Source organism: Equus asinus, chromosome 9 (assembly GCF_041296235.1).
Source record: "Equus asinus isolate D_3611 breed Donkey chromosome 9, EquAss-T2T_v2, whole genome shotgun sequence".
NCBI lineage: Eukaryota > Metazoa > Chordata > Mammalia > Perissodactyla > Equidae > Equus > Equus asinus.
Window position 1 is genome coordinate 30924431 of NC_091798.1, and position 14838 is coordinate 30939268.

The 14838-nt window shown below is 52.0% G+C and overlaps 1 protein-coding gene across 2 annotated transcripts; it reads right to left on the minus strand.

Moving 5' to 3' along the window:
• Nucleotides 1-1021: 1021 nt before the first annotated feature.
• On the minus strand, nucleotides 1022-13104 carry PCYOX1L (prenylcysteine oxidase 1 like). Of its 2 annotated transcripts, none has more exons than XM_014852595.3 (6): nucleotides 12870-13104; nucleotides 8826-9032; nucleotides 7244-7418; nucleotides 5255-5466; nucleotides 2441-2581; nucleotides 1022-1976 (listed from the first exon to the last, which is right to left on the minus strand). In XM_014852595.3, the coding sequence occupies exons 1-6, from the start codon at nucleotides 12979-12981 to the stop codon at nucleotides 1312-1314; spliced, it is 1512 nt and encodes a 503-aa protein (XP_014708081.1). In that variant the 5' UTR covers nucleotides 12982-13104; the 3' UTR covers nucleotides 1022-1311. The 2 variants fall into 2 exon arrangements, with proteins under 2 accessions (XP_014708081.1, XP_070373313.1); XM_070517212.1 differs by having other exon boundaries at nucleotides 8826-9193; nucleotides 12870-13040.
• Nucleotides 13105-14838: the final 1734 nt, after the last annotated feature.

Consider the following 14838-nt stretch of genomic DNA (forward strand, 5'->3'; position numbering starts at 1 on the left):
TAACCAACAAGTGCGTGCGACTTACACTTTACAGGCACCATCTCTTTCACACCCCCCGCACCCCCAGCATAGTAAAAACAACTTTGGAGCCAGTCTGGGCCTCTGCCCACTTGAAGAGTATTTTGCCCCATGGTGAATTCAATTAATTTGAAGAAGCTCCCGATTTCAGCTCTGTTCTATGAACTTACCAAGCGACCTTGAGCAAGTTATGTCCTCGCTTTGGGCTTTTATCTCCCTCTCTACAAAGAGAGGGAAGTTAGCTGGATGACCTCTTGGGCTACTCCTGTTAGGAAAGACACACTGTCACTGTCATTTGGCAGCCTTGTGTCTTCCTGGCATCTGGGCTCACCACCCCCCACCCCCACCCCAGAGCCAAATTTAGCAGGTCCGGGAGGAACCTGAGCACCTGCATCAGATTAACCTCTGAAAAACTATCCCAACACCTTCTTTCCTTCCTATACTTTCCTGGGGTGAAAGTTTGGGGGTGAGGTATGACTGCCCTCTGCCATCTGGGAACTTGCCTTCTTACAAGACAGATTCATCGTATTACTCCTCAACCCTTGCCTAATGAACAGAATGGTTAATTTCTCCAGGTGCCAAGGAAAAACTTTTCTCTTTCTATGGCCTGGTATGTTGCCCTTTTCCCACTGGTTGCCAGGAAGCTCGGAGCTATACTGACAGCACTGCTGGGGTAACAATCTCTTCCTTGGGTCCTACCACAGTCATCTTCCCCAACATGCAGTGTTGTTGAGAGGTTTGGATGGTATCTAGTAAGGTCATAACTAGATACACATCTATCAAGCTGACAGTAAATAGGAGCTATTCTCATGTCTTAGGTTTTCTGATCTTCCCTACTTTATCTGTAAACACCTGGTTACATGTTTCATTGTAGGTGCTGCCTCAGGTACATTTTGAGTAGGCAGTGAAAAACAATACAGAAATTGGATCCAGAGTTCTCTGCCATATATTCCCTCCCAAGGTTATCCTTGTCTCCTAGTTAGAAAACCAAGTCAGAAGCAGCTTGAGAACATGGATTTTTATTTTTTCTTAAAAAAAATAAATAAAATGAATACACTGGCTTGACTTTTCTTTCCTTCTCTTACTCTCCCCCTTAGAAAGAAGCAACCACTGTGAGAATTCTTAAGATAGAGGCAGAGAGCGGGACACCTGGACCCACCCTGGAGGGAGGACACTCGACACACGAGGGGTCAGAAAGAGGCTGGGTGGGTGAGCGCGACCTGTACGGTCTTGGCCGCTGTGGGTGATCCACCTTTAGCTGGGGATGGACATTCCCAGGCTCGCCCGGAGCCCTCACAGTTCTGTCTTCACCTTGTGCATCAAATCCTTTTGGTCAATCTTGTCTAGGTCCTGGTACCAGCGGTTGTAGGCCAGCAGGGCCACGTTCTTGGCAGCGACAGCCATCACCTCCACGGAGCTGGCTGCCCACTCCAGGGCAGTGAGGTGGAAGAGCTGGTCGTGGAGAGCGAACCGCGGGAGGGTGGTGCGGGAGCCGTAGAGGGGGTGGGCCTGCCACTCGGCTGTCTGAACTGAGTAATAGGAGCGGAAGAGGGTCTTCAGCTGGGACCGAAGGAGGGGCTTGGGTGACTGGACTCGCCAAACAGCTGCCTCCTGGGGTTGCTTCCGCCGGAAGTTGGCCGAGATGTTGACGGGACAGATGTTGTCCAGAGCACAGAAGAAGTTGGGGAAATCCGTGGTAAGGATGCTGGCAAAAGGGAAAAGCTTAGGGTCGGGGAAACCGAAGTAGGAAGAGTTGAGGTAGCCGTGGACCAAGGAGACGACGGTGGGCTGGAAAGGGCCCTGGACAGCATCAATGGGCGGGTCAAAGCCTTCAAAGGTGATGGTGCTGCTGCTGCTGTTGTCCAGGTGCAGGGGGGTGGCGATGACCACTATGTCGTAGAAGTCAGAGCCGTTGCCCACCTCATTCTCATACTCTACCTGGTATAAGGCTCTCCCTTCTGGAAGGAGAGAGAAGAAAGCACAAAAGTCAACTTATTTCTTGGCTCCTACTCTCTGATCTCCTCCCATCTGGGGCCCAGCATTAAGGGTACGAGACCCTGGGTGCAGCTAGGCGTCCAGATGCTGGGTCCTGGTCTTTCCATGCTGGTGTGGCTGCACAGAGAGCACTGGACTGGGAGTCCAGGAGACTCGAGCTCTTTCTCCAGCTCTGCCACTGACAGTGGCTCGAAGTCCTCAGTGGCCAAAAGAACAGGGCTAGATTAATGCAAGCCTCAGCTTTCTGGCTCTGACATTGGGATGGGACAACAGTGCCCTCTGGCGTCACTCGGCAGTGCTGGGGCTTCCCGCTGGTTTTTTGGAACCACTCCCCAGCAGATCACAGACTGGGATTTAGGGACAGAAGAAGTGGAAGTGTTCACTCTCTAGGAATGGAGTGGCCACATCCCTTGCTCTGTCCACTCACCTACAGTGTGCAGGGTCACAGAGGTCACCGTGGCGTGGATCACGTTGGCTTTGGTGAGCTTCAGCAGACCGGAACAAACCAGCTTGTTGCCTCCCTCCACAGACCACAGGCTGCCTTGCGCCCCGGCTAGTGCCATGGCTCCTGGGCAAAGGGGGAGGGCGGCCAGTGGGTTCTCAGAACCACTGGGCAGTGGGGCTTCAGAGTCCAGCACCATCCTGGCCGGGCCTGCCTCCCTCCCAGGCCAAGACTCCTCCCAACCATGGGCATGAAGAGACCACACACACACAAACGCAAATAAATACAACAGAATTCACAATGCCACGAAGTGAAAACGTTATGCTCAGTGCAAGAGCCAGCTACAAAGGACCACAGATTTTAAGCTTCATTTATGCAGACTGTCCAGAACGGGCAAGTCCGTAGAAACACAGAGCAGATTCATGGCTGCCTAGGGCTAGAGGGCTGGGAGGTGTGGGCGAAGTGAGGATTAAAGGTATGGGGTTCCTTTGGGGGCAATAAAAATGTTCTAAAATTGTGCTGATGGATGCACAACTCTGCGAATATACCCCAAACCACTGAATTGTACACTTTTTTATTTTTTAAGGTATGCTTTTTGGTGAAGAAGATTGGCCCTGAGCTAATGTCTGTTGCCAATCTTCCTCTTTTTTTTCTCCCCAAAGCCTCAGTACATAGTTGTATATCCTAGTTGTATGTCATTCTAGTTCTTCTATGTGGCAGGCATGGCTTGATCAGTAGTCTGTAGGTCCTCGCTCAGGGTCTGAACTGGCAAATCCCGGGCCACCGAAGCGGAGCATGCAAACTTAACCACTCGGCCACGGGGCCAGCCCCTGAACTGTACGCTTTAAATGGGTGGAACTGTGTGGTGTGTGACTTATCTCGTGAAGGATACACACCTTATACTGGAAGAGTGAGCAGGGAAGCCCCCTTGTGGAGACACTAGGCAGGACCTGAAGGCTGGGGAGGAGGTAGCTGTGCCAAGAGGCAGAGGAACAGCATCCTGGGCACGTGGGAGGAGCTCTAAGTGTTTGGGATCCATCAGTAAACAAAGGAGAGAGAGGTTCTTGCCCTTGGGAAGCCTACATTCTAGCGGGAGGAGATAAATAAGTAAATTAAATAGTCTGCTGGAAGATGATACCTGCAGGGTGGGGGGACTGCGACTGCTGGGGGCAGGCGGAGGGCTAGGATGTGATTTACGTCTGGGTGTGGGGTAGCTTCAATGGAAAGGCAACACCAGCACAGAGACGCGATGGGGAGCTTGAGTTTAGGGTGCCCGTGTCTCAGGGAAGAATGTTCCAGGCAGAGAGATGGCCACACAGAGGCCCTGAGGTGGGAGGGCACCTGGACGCTGGAGACTCAGCAAGGAGGCCAGTGTCTGGACCGGGGTGAGTGGGGAGGCGGTGGGCCCAGACCATGTGGGGCCTTATAGGCCACTGGGAGGACTTTGGGTTTTATCCGAAGGAAAGTGGGAGCCCTTATGGAATTTTACACACAGGCCTCACACGATCTTTTGTTGTAAAAGGGGCGTCCAGCTCCTCTGTTGAGAATAGCCTGTGGGGGGCAGGGGGCAGGGGCACCTGGCAGGAGATTTGCAGTAATCCAGGTGAGGGATGCTGGTGGCTTGGACCAGGGAGGAAGCAGTGGTGGGAAGCAGTCAGATTCTGGATATACATGGAAGAGAGAGCAGATGGGATTTCTTGACATACTATGACGCGAAAGCTATGAGAGAACGAAACGAGTCAAGGTTCTGGCCGGAGCGACTGACAGGAATGAGTACCACCCGAGCTGGAAGACTCTGGGAGGTGCAGGCTCAAGGGGGAAGGTCAGGAGCTCAGGGGCGGACATGCTGAATTTGAGATGCCCATTGGCTCTCCCGGTGGAGACATGGGGTGGCAGCTGACACGTGAGCCTGCAGTTCTGGAGAGAGCTCCGGGCTGGAGGTCATGTTTGGGAGTCAGGTGGGTGGAATGTAAAGGCTTGAGACGGGCTGAGCTCATCACCGGAGCATGAGCAGCTGAGAGGAGAGGGCAAAGGACTGAGCCTGGACCTTCGGTGTCATGAGACTGGGAGAAGACAAGGAGCCCACCGAGCAGGCTGGGAGGGGGGCCAGTGAGGGCCAGCGCAGCTCTTGGCCTTGAACGCCCCTCCCCACCTGGCAAAATCCTACTGCATCTTTCAGGCCCAGAACAGTCTCCACACCTCGGGGAAGACACGCCCTGAGGACTCTTCCAGGCAGATTAAGTTGTGACCTCTCTTGTGGTCTGTGGGGTGGCCCTTTTGTGGCCTGTGAGGTGACCCTCCTGTGGCTGGGGGGTGGCCCTCTTGTGGACTGGGGGGTGGCCCTCTTGTGGTTGGGGGGTGGCCCTCTTGTGGCAGGGGGGTGGCCCTCTTGTGGCCTGGGGGGTGGCCCTCTTGTGGCTGGGGGGTGGTGGGTTGTGCATGTGCCCACTGGCCCCAGTAATGAGCTGGGAGGGTTAGGGGCTTTAAAAGATGAATACCCAGGGGCCCAGAGGCCTCAACAGGGCAGTTCTTGAAACCAATCCAATCGGGAGTGGTAGAAATAAGCTGGACCTAAGATCTGAGCCTTACTTTCACTGTCTGTGAACTGGGGTGAATACCACCTCCCACCAGCTTGGAGGATTGATGCCAGAATCAAATGGGGTTGGGGCAACAAAGTGCTAAGGCAACCGTCACGAGCCGGGTAAATGTGAGGTGATTACAAGAGCCCAGCCCATTCTGGGCACTGTGGGCTGGGGAAGGGCAGGCGGGCAGGCAGGCAGGCTGAGGCCGGAGGCTCACCAGCAAAGGCGGGCATCGCTGCCGACTGGCCGTAGCTGGCCCGCAGAACGGCGGAGACAACGTCGTCGATAAAGCGCTGCGTGACGCCCACCTGGAGCAGGGACTCGGTCACGGAGCGCTGGGTCATGTTGATGAAGGCCGACTCCCCCAGCGAGTAGAGCAGCTCCTCCACGCCCGAGAAGGCATAACCATGGGCCTGGAACTTATAGATCCTGGGAGACACGCGGAGCTCGAGCCCTTGTGCAGAAAGGTCTTTTGGCTGACCCCCTGCTACCGGGTCCCTGCACGTGGGAGGCCCAGCAGGGACCCACCCTCCTCTCCATGCAGAGGGCTGGGAGAGGAGGCTGGTTATGCTCCCCTTGGCCTGTTTGCTGGCCGTGGGGGGCCTGTCCCACCCGGAGGGGCGGCACAGAGGGAAGGGCAAATACCCCGGAATCCCTCTAGACCTGTCTTCACATCACTGCTCTGCTGAATGACAAGTGCGTCATTTCTCTGAGCCACTCCCTGCCTGAGGTTACAGCCCTCTTCTCACTCAGCTGGGACTGCCAGGCAGTGGGCCACAGCCCACCCCTGCAGACACTTCCCTTTCTCCAGCAGCTTCGGCTCTGCCCTGGCTTCTAGGACCACACTGGACCCGAGGGCAGCTGCCTCAAGCCAAAGTTGTCACCCTCGCTGCGAGCCCTGCCTGTCCTCTCCGCTGGCCCTATCCGAAAGGGCTCCCATCCTCTCCTTGAGTTCACATCATGTCCTTCCCTCCAAGACTCCTCTACGCTCAGGGATGAGCATTTGCCTGGAATCACCTGCTGATGGATTTCTGGATGAGCTGGCCTTTGAAATGTTGCCTCTGCTTGGGCTGCTGTGTAGACATCTTGAGTTTGGTTATCAATGGGACACCTAGACGGAGGTGTGCAGAAAGCAGTGAGAAATGTAGGTCTGGAACTTAAGGGGAAAGTGGGGTTGACAGGTGGAAGCTGTCTCCCACAAAAGGGAGAACTCAGCAGTGTAGGTCTGGATAAAATTGACGAGAGAGAAAAATGTAAGAAAGAAGAAAGAGGAGTAAGGACATAACCTGTGGGGGACGCCTGGAGAAGATAAAGAAGAAGCACCATAAAAAGCATGGTTATAGAAGTGGGAAGAGAAGAGCAGTGAAGGAGGCCTGGAGGCCACCCTTGAGTGTCAGACACTGAAGCCTCTGCGTCTGGGCCAGGGAGCAGGAAGAACCTGCAGGAGGGACTTCGGGGGCCAGCTTGGGTGCCAGCTTGGAGAGTGAGTGGATTGCGAGAAGTGGAGAGCGTGACAACAGACCACACGTCCTTGTTATCCAGGAGTGATGGGAAGGGGGCTGGGACCCAAGGAGGAGAGAAGCGGGGAAGACATGTGCTTATTCTAGATGGGAAAACTAGGGGATAGCAGAGTTTGTAAACGGGTGGTCCACATGTTGCATGTGGCCTACGGATGTGTTTCGTTTGGCTTATAAAATGAATTGGTTGCATACATTGAAAAACTAGGACATTTTGCATATAACTCTGGATTTCCAGATTCTTCTGAAAACCTGGAAGATCTAGCCACAGGAGGTGGGCGTTCCCACATGGCCACAGTTGGCTCTAGCAGAGCTGGCTGCCCCCTTCAGATGGGGCCCTGCTCTTCAGGGTACCCCACTCCATACCCTTCTCTCCTGCCCCCTGCTTCACTTACTCATATCCCAGGTTGGCCCTTGTGGGTGGCTGAGTTTGTGACTAGTGCTTTTATTTATCTGTTTAGCAGAGGGAAAGAAAAAGCTAGTGTGACAATACTAGAGACCAGAGACCACCCCTGCACCACATAAGTACATTCCTCACACTTGCTCAGAACCTCGACTGAGCTGTGCTGGGTTCTCTCGTCAACAAGTACCTTTTCCTTTTTGAAAATGTATTGTCAGGCTGGTTCCTTCCCCACCTCTGTTCCTCATTCCCTCTGGAATGCCCTCCCCGTAGCTCGGCCCAGCCCTACCTCATGAACTTCTCCATGACCTCCTCCACCCACATCTGCAGCCGCAGGAAGCTGATGCCGTAGTGCCACCAGAGGCGGAAGAGGTTCAGCAGGTACCAGTCCGTCTCCTCCAGCACAAAATGCTCCCCGCTGAAGATGGCGCTCCTGCCCACCACCTCTCGCCGGTGCCTCAGCCCTGAGGAGACAAGGAGCCCCTCAGGTCCCCTTCAGAGCACCCCCAGGAGCTGATGGTGCCCAAAGCTTACATTCGGGGCCTTCCTGAAGGACGCAAATGGACTGGCTCCATTAAAGGGAATACAGACACTATGGTTTGATCATCTGTGCTGCTTGTTTAAAACAGTAAACAAAGGCACTTGGGAAAAGTTTGGCCTGGTTAGTCAACAAAGAAATGAAAATTAAAATAATGTACCATTTCCCTTTTTTTAAAAAACAGGGATCTACTCGGTCACAAATGAGGGGAATTCAGATTTCAGCCCGCAATGTCTGTGGAAAGAGTCACAGCTCCCTGCAACCGGCCACACTCTACCACTGACAGAGCTTTGGGACCTGTGCCTCTCGCTGCATCCTCTCACAGCCTGGGAAGAGGCAGAACCCCCAGGGAATGATGTGGAAACTGAGACTCGGAGGTTATAGGACCTGCCCCAAATGACAGGTTTTTGTTTCTTTCCCTCCTATTCCAGTCCCTGAGCCACTAAGTTTCCCTTCCCAGAGGCCACCAGTGAGTATATCCCTTCAGAATCCTTCCAGAGACATTTTGTGCAAACACTCACAAATGGGTATGGGTTACTGCTTCCCCCACCCACACTATAGACTGCTCTGCATCTCACGGGCAGACTGTGACTTGGAGATTGTTCTATCCCAGGGCATCAAGGACTTCCTCCTCCTGGCTGCTCAACAGTGTGCTGTGTACTTAAACGATAATTCATATAATCTCAAATCCCAGTGGGTGGGCAGGCAGGATGTTTCCGACCTTTTGCTCTTACCAACAATGCTGTAATGAATGACCCTGTGTGTATGCCACTTTGCACACCTCTAAGTACACCTGTAGGATCACTTCTGAGAAGCGGAATTTCTGAGTCGAACAGGGTATGTGTTTGCGGCTTTGACAGAAGCTGTCGGGACTGAATCCCAGCCTCTCACTCATTAGCTGCACGGCCTTAGCCAAGATGTCTACACTTTCTGAGCCTCAGTTTCTTCAGGAGGAGATATAATACCCATCTTGCAGGCTGGTAGGCAGGATTAGAGATAAGGCCTACATATAACCTAGAAGGATGCCAGCTACCTGGGAATTACGCAGCATGTGGAAGCCATTATGATTCTGATTAGTAAGAGGCAGCAAATTGAAAGGGAAAGAAACTGGCCTAGGAGTCAAACCTGAGTTCTAATCCTGGCTCTCCAACTAACTCACTGTGTAACCTCAGGCAAGTTCCTTTCCCTCTCTGGTCTCAGCTGTTTCATCTGTAAAATGAGGAGACTGAGCTATGTGACCTTCCGGCCTCGATCGGAGGGGCAATCTGGGAAGGGCCTGATGGCTGCCACCACCCCGGGCGCTGGATGCCGGAGCCCCCCATGGTGCACTCACCCAGCTGCTTGACGAAGTCCTGCATGTGCAGGCTCAGAGAGTGGAAGCAGGCGGCCCCGCTCTCGTAGTGCTGCTTGTTGACTGAGATGGTGGCCAGGCGGCCGCCCACAGTCCCCTTCTCGTACACGTCGATCTGCACGCGGGGGCCGAAGTGCTGCTGGAGGAAGTGGGCCACGGCCGAGCCCCCGATCCCGGCCCCAACCACGGCTGTCAGCAGGTCCAGGAGGCAGGCAGGGGAGAGACAAATCATGTGCGTGAGGCGGCCGGTCATACCTCCTCAGCCTCCTGGGCAGCGGTTCCCAGGCACTTGCCTTTCATGGGCTCATGACCTCCCCAAAAGCAAATGTGCAGACTGGTTTTTAGTGAAGCTGTTAATGAAGAGCAAAGGACAACCTGAAAACTGCCACCTACTGTCACCCTCATTTCATAAGGAAAAAGGCACATTAGCAGCAAAAGCACAGGGAAGAACCTCAAAGTCCAAGACGATCATTTAAAGAGAATAAATTTTGTTTTATACAAACTCATTACATTGTCCCCATTTTTATTTCACTATGAATTGGTGAAAACCTGGTCACTGACAGGTACTGTTAGGTTAGACGAGTGTTTGGAAACCCCTCCTTAATCCAGGGGTCAGCAAACCACAGCCCACGGGCCACATCTAGGCAGATGTCTGTTTTTGCAAACAAAGTTTTACCAGGATGCAGCCACACTCTTTCCTTATCTTATTGTCTATGGCTGCTTTCGTGCTAGGCAGAGCTGAGCAGCTGCAACAGACACTGTATGGCCTGCAAAACCTAAAATATTTACTCTTTGGCCCTTTACTGAAGAAGTCAGCTGACCCTCAGTCTAGTCCAACCTACCACCTGACACTCAAATAATTTCTACATCTGTGTTTGCCAAGACTGGAATGTACCCTGTGACAAGTTGATCATTACCGTACGGGGAACTCTATTCCACTTTGGACTCTTGTGACGAAATTTCAGCTTGTTGGGGTCTTTTCATTCACTGTCCTTTCTACCCCTCCTGCATTCCTGTTATTTGCAAACTTGTTTCATATGCCATCAGTATCGTCATCCAAGCCACTGATAAAAATGTTTCAATGGGCAGGGCTCTGAGGTGCTGCTAGGAACCATGGTCGAGAGAGATACTAATCATGAAATAGCACTGTGAGAGGGCAGTAAAGCAACTATGAAGCTACTGAACCAGACCGCCACACTACTCACAACGTTTACCCACCATGTATCTGAAACACAGCTTTCCTCTCATCTGACAGTCTAGTAACCCTATCCAAAAAGAAAGTGAGATAAATCTGGTCTGATTTGTCCTTATTGGACCCATGTTGGATCCTAAGACCACCAGCTCCTGCCAAGAAGGCAAAATTACAAGGTTCATGACAATCTGACCTCCATTTACTTATTCCACTCCCTGGCCCATCCTCGCAATACTCCACCTTCTTGTCTGTCTTGACGTCTGCCGGGGGCCAGGTGCCTTTGCTCTCTCATGCCTGTCCTGGTCCCTTTGTCAGGAATGCTCCTTCACCCTTTGCCTCGCTGACTTCTATGGCCCTCACATGTCATTTTTAGCTGGCTTGCCTGACTCCCCTAAGACAAGTCAGGCATCCCTCCTGCATCTTCCAGCAGCACACTCTCCCTACCCCTGGCCTAGGCACACTACACTCAAAGGGTCTGTTTAAGGACTGAGAGCAGGTCACTATGCCCCCAGATCCTAGCAGGCAGTAGAATTAAGTATTTGTCACATCTTCAAAGAACAGACCGCTTCCTCCTTCTCAGTGTTTACAAAGCTATTTCCAAGAATGCCCTTAACTTTTTAAACCCAGTGTGCTCCCCTCCCCTCCATTTGTGACAGAGCCCTAAATTACCCATTTTTCCAGAGAAACTGATATCCCAAAGCCTGGAAGCTGCCCAAGGGCTATGGGAAAGCAGACGACCTCGCCTCATTGAGAACCAGCTCATCCAACACCCGTGAACTGACACCCACTCTGGTCTATGGCAAGATGAGCTCGGGCACAAGATGAATCACACAGGGCTCCTGCTCTCCTAAGCCCAGGCAGGGAGTGGGCAGACAGACTCATGCACGATTGGCTATGACAAAGTGTGACCAAGTGTCACAACAGCGTTCCAGGGAATCCTGAGGAAGCAATGAATTCTGCCCGAGGATGTGGAGGCACGGGCTTCCCAGGGGAAGTAATGTTTGAGCAGGACCCTGGAGGACAATTGGCTCTGCCAAAGAACAGAGACACGTTCTCCACAGAGAGAACAGCAAGAGCAGGGCAGTGTGTGGAACTATGGGTGAGTTCAAAGGGTCCAACGCCACCCCGAGGTGTTCAGATCTGATCCTGCCGCAGTCTGAGGGTTAAGCCTTCCTAACAGGAAGCTCCTCATTCTTGTTGTGGGTAGAGTCCAAACCTCCAACAGCGGACAGAGGCTCCTATCAGAGGACTAGGGACGATCAGGAAAGCTACAGGCAGCTTGGCATTGCCAAGTGTTCTGCCCTGGATGACCCCTGAGGCGATGTGGGCAGGGTCAGCTGGAATGAGGAGAAATGGAATTTCTGCATTGCCAGAAATGGTAGTGCTGGGAGGAGGGGCTGCCCCTTTCCCAGCGGTCAGTGTGCAGTGTCCTGCTCTGCTGCCCATTCCCAAGAGACAGGGGAGTGCCCTGTACCTCTGGACACTGCCTGCCTAACTCTTCCCCATCCTTCACAGCCTGGCTCAAAATCCACCTTCTCCATAAGGTCTTCTCGGACCACTAGCCCTCAGGATTTTCTTTCCTCTGAAAACCCTGAACTCTCAGTCCCAAACTGACTTCCGGCATGCTTTAGTCTGTCTTAACCCTTCACGGTTTGAGCTGTGGTTCTGTAACCCAAGAAGCTTTAGCACTGCACTGGCTGCAGGAAGTCTGTGGTGCTCCCACGGGACATCCCTCCCTGCCATCTGGGGTGCACAGATCGCAGATTAGTAGAGTAGGGTTTCCTACTTCCCCACCCAGATGCCCAGCATCTCTGCCTATGGGAATTTATATGTGAGGGGTTTGAAAATCTTTGAGTCACGTAGAGTTAAAATGATAACCGTTAAGAGGAAAAAACTGCAAACAAATATGGAACCGCTAGTCAATGATATGCACGATGACGTATTTAGCAAAGAGTCCTGATGTCTGCAATTTATTTTGAAATGCATCAAAATGTCCGATGGATTAATGGATGTGTGACAGGTATGTGATAAAGCGAGTAGAGTAGCAGTTTGTTAATGGCAGAATCTAGGTGGTGGGTATACAGAGGATTGCTGTATTATCTAGTTCTTTCAACTTTTGTGTACGTTTGAAAATTTTCAAAATAAAATATTGGAATAAAAAACAAAAAAATAAAACGGCTGCTGTTAAAAGTTCCCCACTTGGTCATTCAGCAAATCTATCCCCAGCAGACTTACCATGGGTTCTGTCTCTGCTAGGACTGTCTCCTACCATCCCTGAGGTGTGGCCTGGATGTTACTTCTAGGAAGCCCTCCAGAGCGAAGGAAGACTGCGGTGAAGTGCCCTTCCTCTAGATCAGGGTACTTTCTCAGCCTTGGCACTAACTTCCCTGTATTGTGCAGTCTCTCCTCCAGACAGGAACTACGGAGACTGTGCCTGCTACAGACGGCCCTCAATAAACCTTTGTGAATGACATCGCCCAGACCCTGGCCTCTCCGTCATCGGGGCACCTGGCAAAGAGCCAGGTCCACGGCAGATGCTCAAAGCCTCTGGACCTTCCAGTGACATCAGTGGCCAGTCCTGCCTCAAGCCTCTTTTCCGTCCCAGGTAGCCCTCGACACAAGCCCATGCCACCCTCCTCATCAGCACCTTGCCTGCTGCGGTCCCCTTCCTCACCCAGTCGCAGTCCCTCGTCTCTTCTCCACCCAGCTTCTTTCCGGAGGACCTCTCCCTCGCCCAGCCGCCCTCCCCATCCCCCACCCAGCTGCTCTGGACTGAGAACCCTTTTCCCGCGCAGCCCTCCCCAGCTTAGCACGCCACCTCGACCTCCCCGCACCGATTTTGCTGGGCCGGGCATCTCCGCCTGTAGAGGCGGCGGCGAGGAGCGCGGCCAGCGCGGCGAAGAGCCGAGCAGCGCGGGCCATGGCGGGCGGCGACGGGGGAACCATGCCGGGACTCGGGTGCCGGCGCGTTGGCGCCGGGCTTACAGCCCCGCCCCGGCTCCCCCGGCCCTTCCGCCTTCCAGCTTCGCTGGTCACAGGCTCTCATTGGACGAACAGCCGTCCCTCTCCAGCACGAGAATTTCATTAGCTGCATCTCTCTCGGGGTAGGCTCTGTCATTGGCAGCTTCCCTGTCCCGCCTCCTGGATGCGGGTTCCTGATTGGCTGGCTCGTCCTGCTCTGTCGCAGGTGTGCGCGCTTCGGATGCTCAGCATCAGCACCAGGGCCCAGCTGTGGGGAGATGGATAGAAGGGAAAGAACGGAAGCTTTGACGACCACGGCTCAAGTCCAACCTCTGAGAGTTACTAGCTCTGTAAAGTGCCTTCTCTGTGTCTCATTCAGTTTCCCTGCTCTACCTTTCTAGGTGGTTTTGACAATCACGCAAGATAAGGTATATGAAACAGCTTGGCAGTGTCTGTAAGTGCTAGAAATTGCTGACCAACCACGCAGCCAGGGAGGCTAGACGCAACCTTATGCAGATGCTGAAAGGAGGCCAGATGCTGAAACGAGGCCAGATGCTTTCGAGACTGCTGTTACTTATATGCAGTTGCAGTGTTCACATACAGTTTATATCACTGCCTTTTACTTTAAAAACAAAATGGGAAGGGTTTCAGCCAGTCTCAGAGGGAAGGAAAAGTGGGAAGGAATAAGTTCCCATTTTCATCCTCTAAGAAAACAAGAACAGCTCAGTGTAGCTGGTTTATCACACTGTGAAGGACAGATTTCCTCTAGCAGAAAATAAAGTTGGGTATGAGTTTCAGAATAAATAAGGAATCCCTACTTATTCAGATTCTGGCTGAGAGAAGAAACTGAAGAGATTCAGAGAATAGTAAAAGAGCAAATAGCTGGGGTTCTAAATCAGCTTTGTGGGTCTTAACAGGGTCAAACTAGATTCCTAGTAAAGTGGTAGACAAATAAACATGCATTTTTATAAAAAATCTTTTTGGCAATGTTTGTGTCAGAATGCAAAGTTTAAGTTCATTCCCAAGGACTCAGGATAGTCCCTTAAATTTTTTCTTTTAAACAAGCGTTCATTGATCACTTTGTGCCAAGTTCTCTTATGTGCTGACTTTTGTAGGTTTTTTTGGTAGAGTAAATCATATTGACCAAAAATTCAACTTCTTGAACTGCTTTTAATTTTAGAGTCCTTGGTAACTCTAGAATCTAGAGCTCTTTTCTTCTGTTAAGTTCTTCCAGTCCTGCCACACACTGACATTGTGTGAGCACATCAAAGTTGTAGGGCAAATTAAAGAGCTGTAAGAGGAAAAGCAAAGAGGCACAATTCTGGTGGCTGAGGTGCACCACTACTACTGAGACTGGGAGTGAAGTTTGGTGACTATCAGTTATCTATTACTGCATAATAAACCACCCCAAAATTTACTGGCTAAAAGTAACAATCATTTACTTTGTCCGTAAATCTTCACTTCGGGCAGAGCTGTGAGATCAGTTCATCTCTGTTCCACGTGGTGTCAGGTGGGGCTGCAAGATCTACTTTCAAGATGGCTCACTGAGATGGCTGGCAACGTGGTGCTGGCTATCAGCTGATGGTTCAGCCAGGACCCTCAGTTCCATTCCACAGGCTGCTTCAGCTTGCTCTTGCTTTGTTGGCTGGGTTCCAAGAGTGAGCATCCAGACTGGAAGGTTTGGATCCAGAAACTGGCAGTGTCACTTTCACTCTATGTTCTTGGTCAATCACCAAGTCTAGATTCAAGGGGATTTGTAGCCATGTTATAAAACTTTCATGGTGAACTTGAGAACGTGGACAAAGTCTGAGTGAGTAGGAATAAGAATATACTTACTGCCTA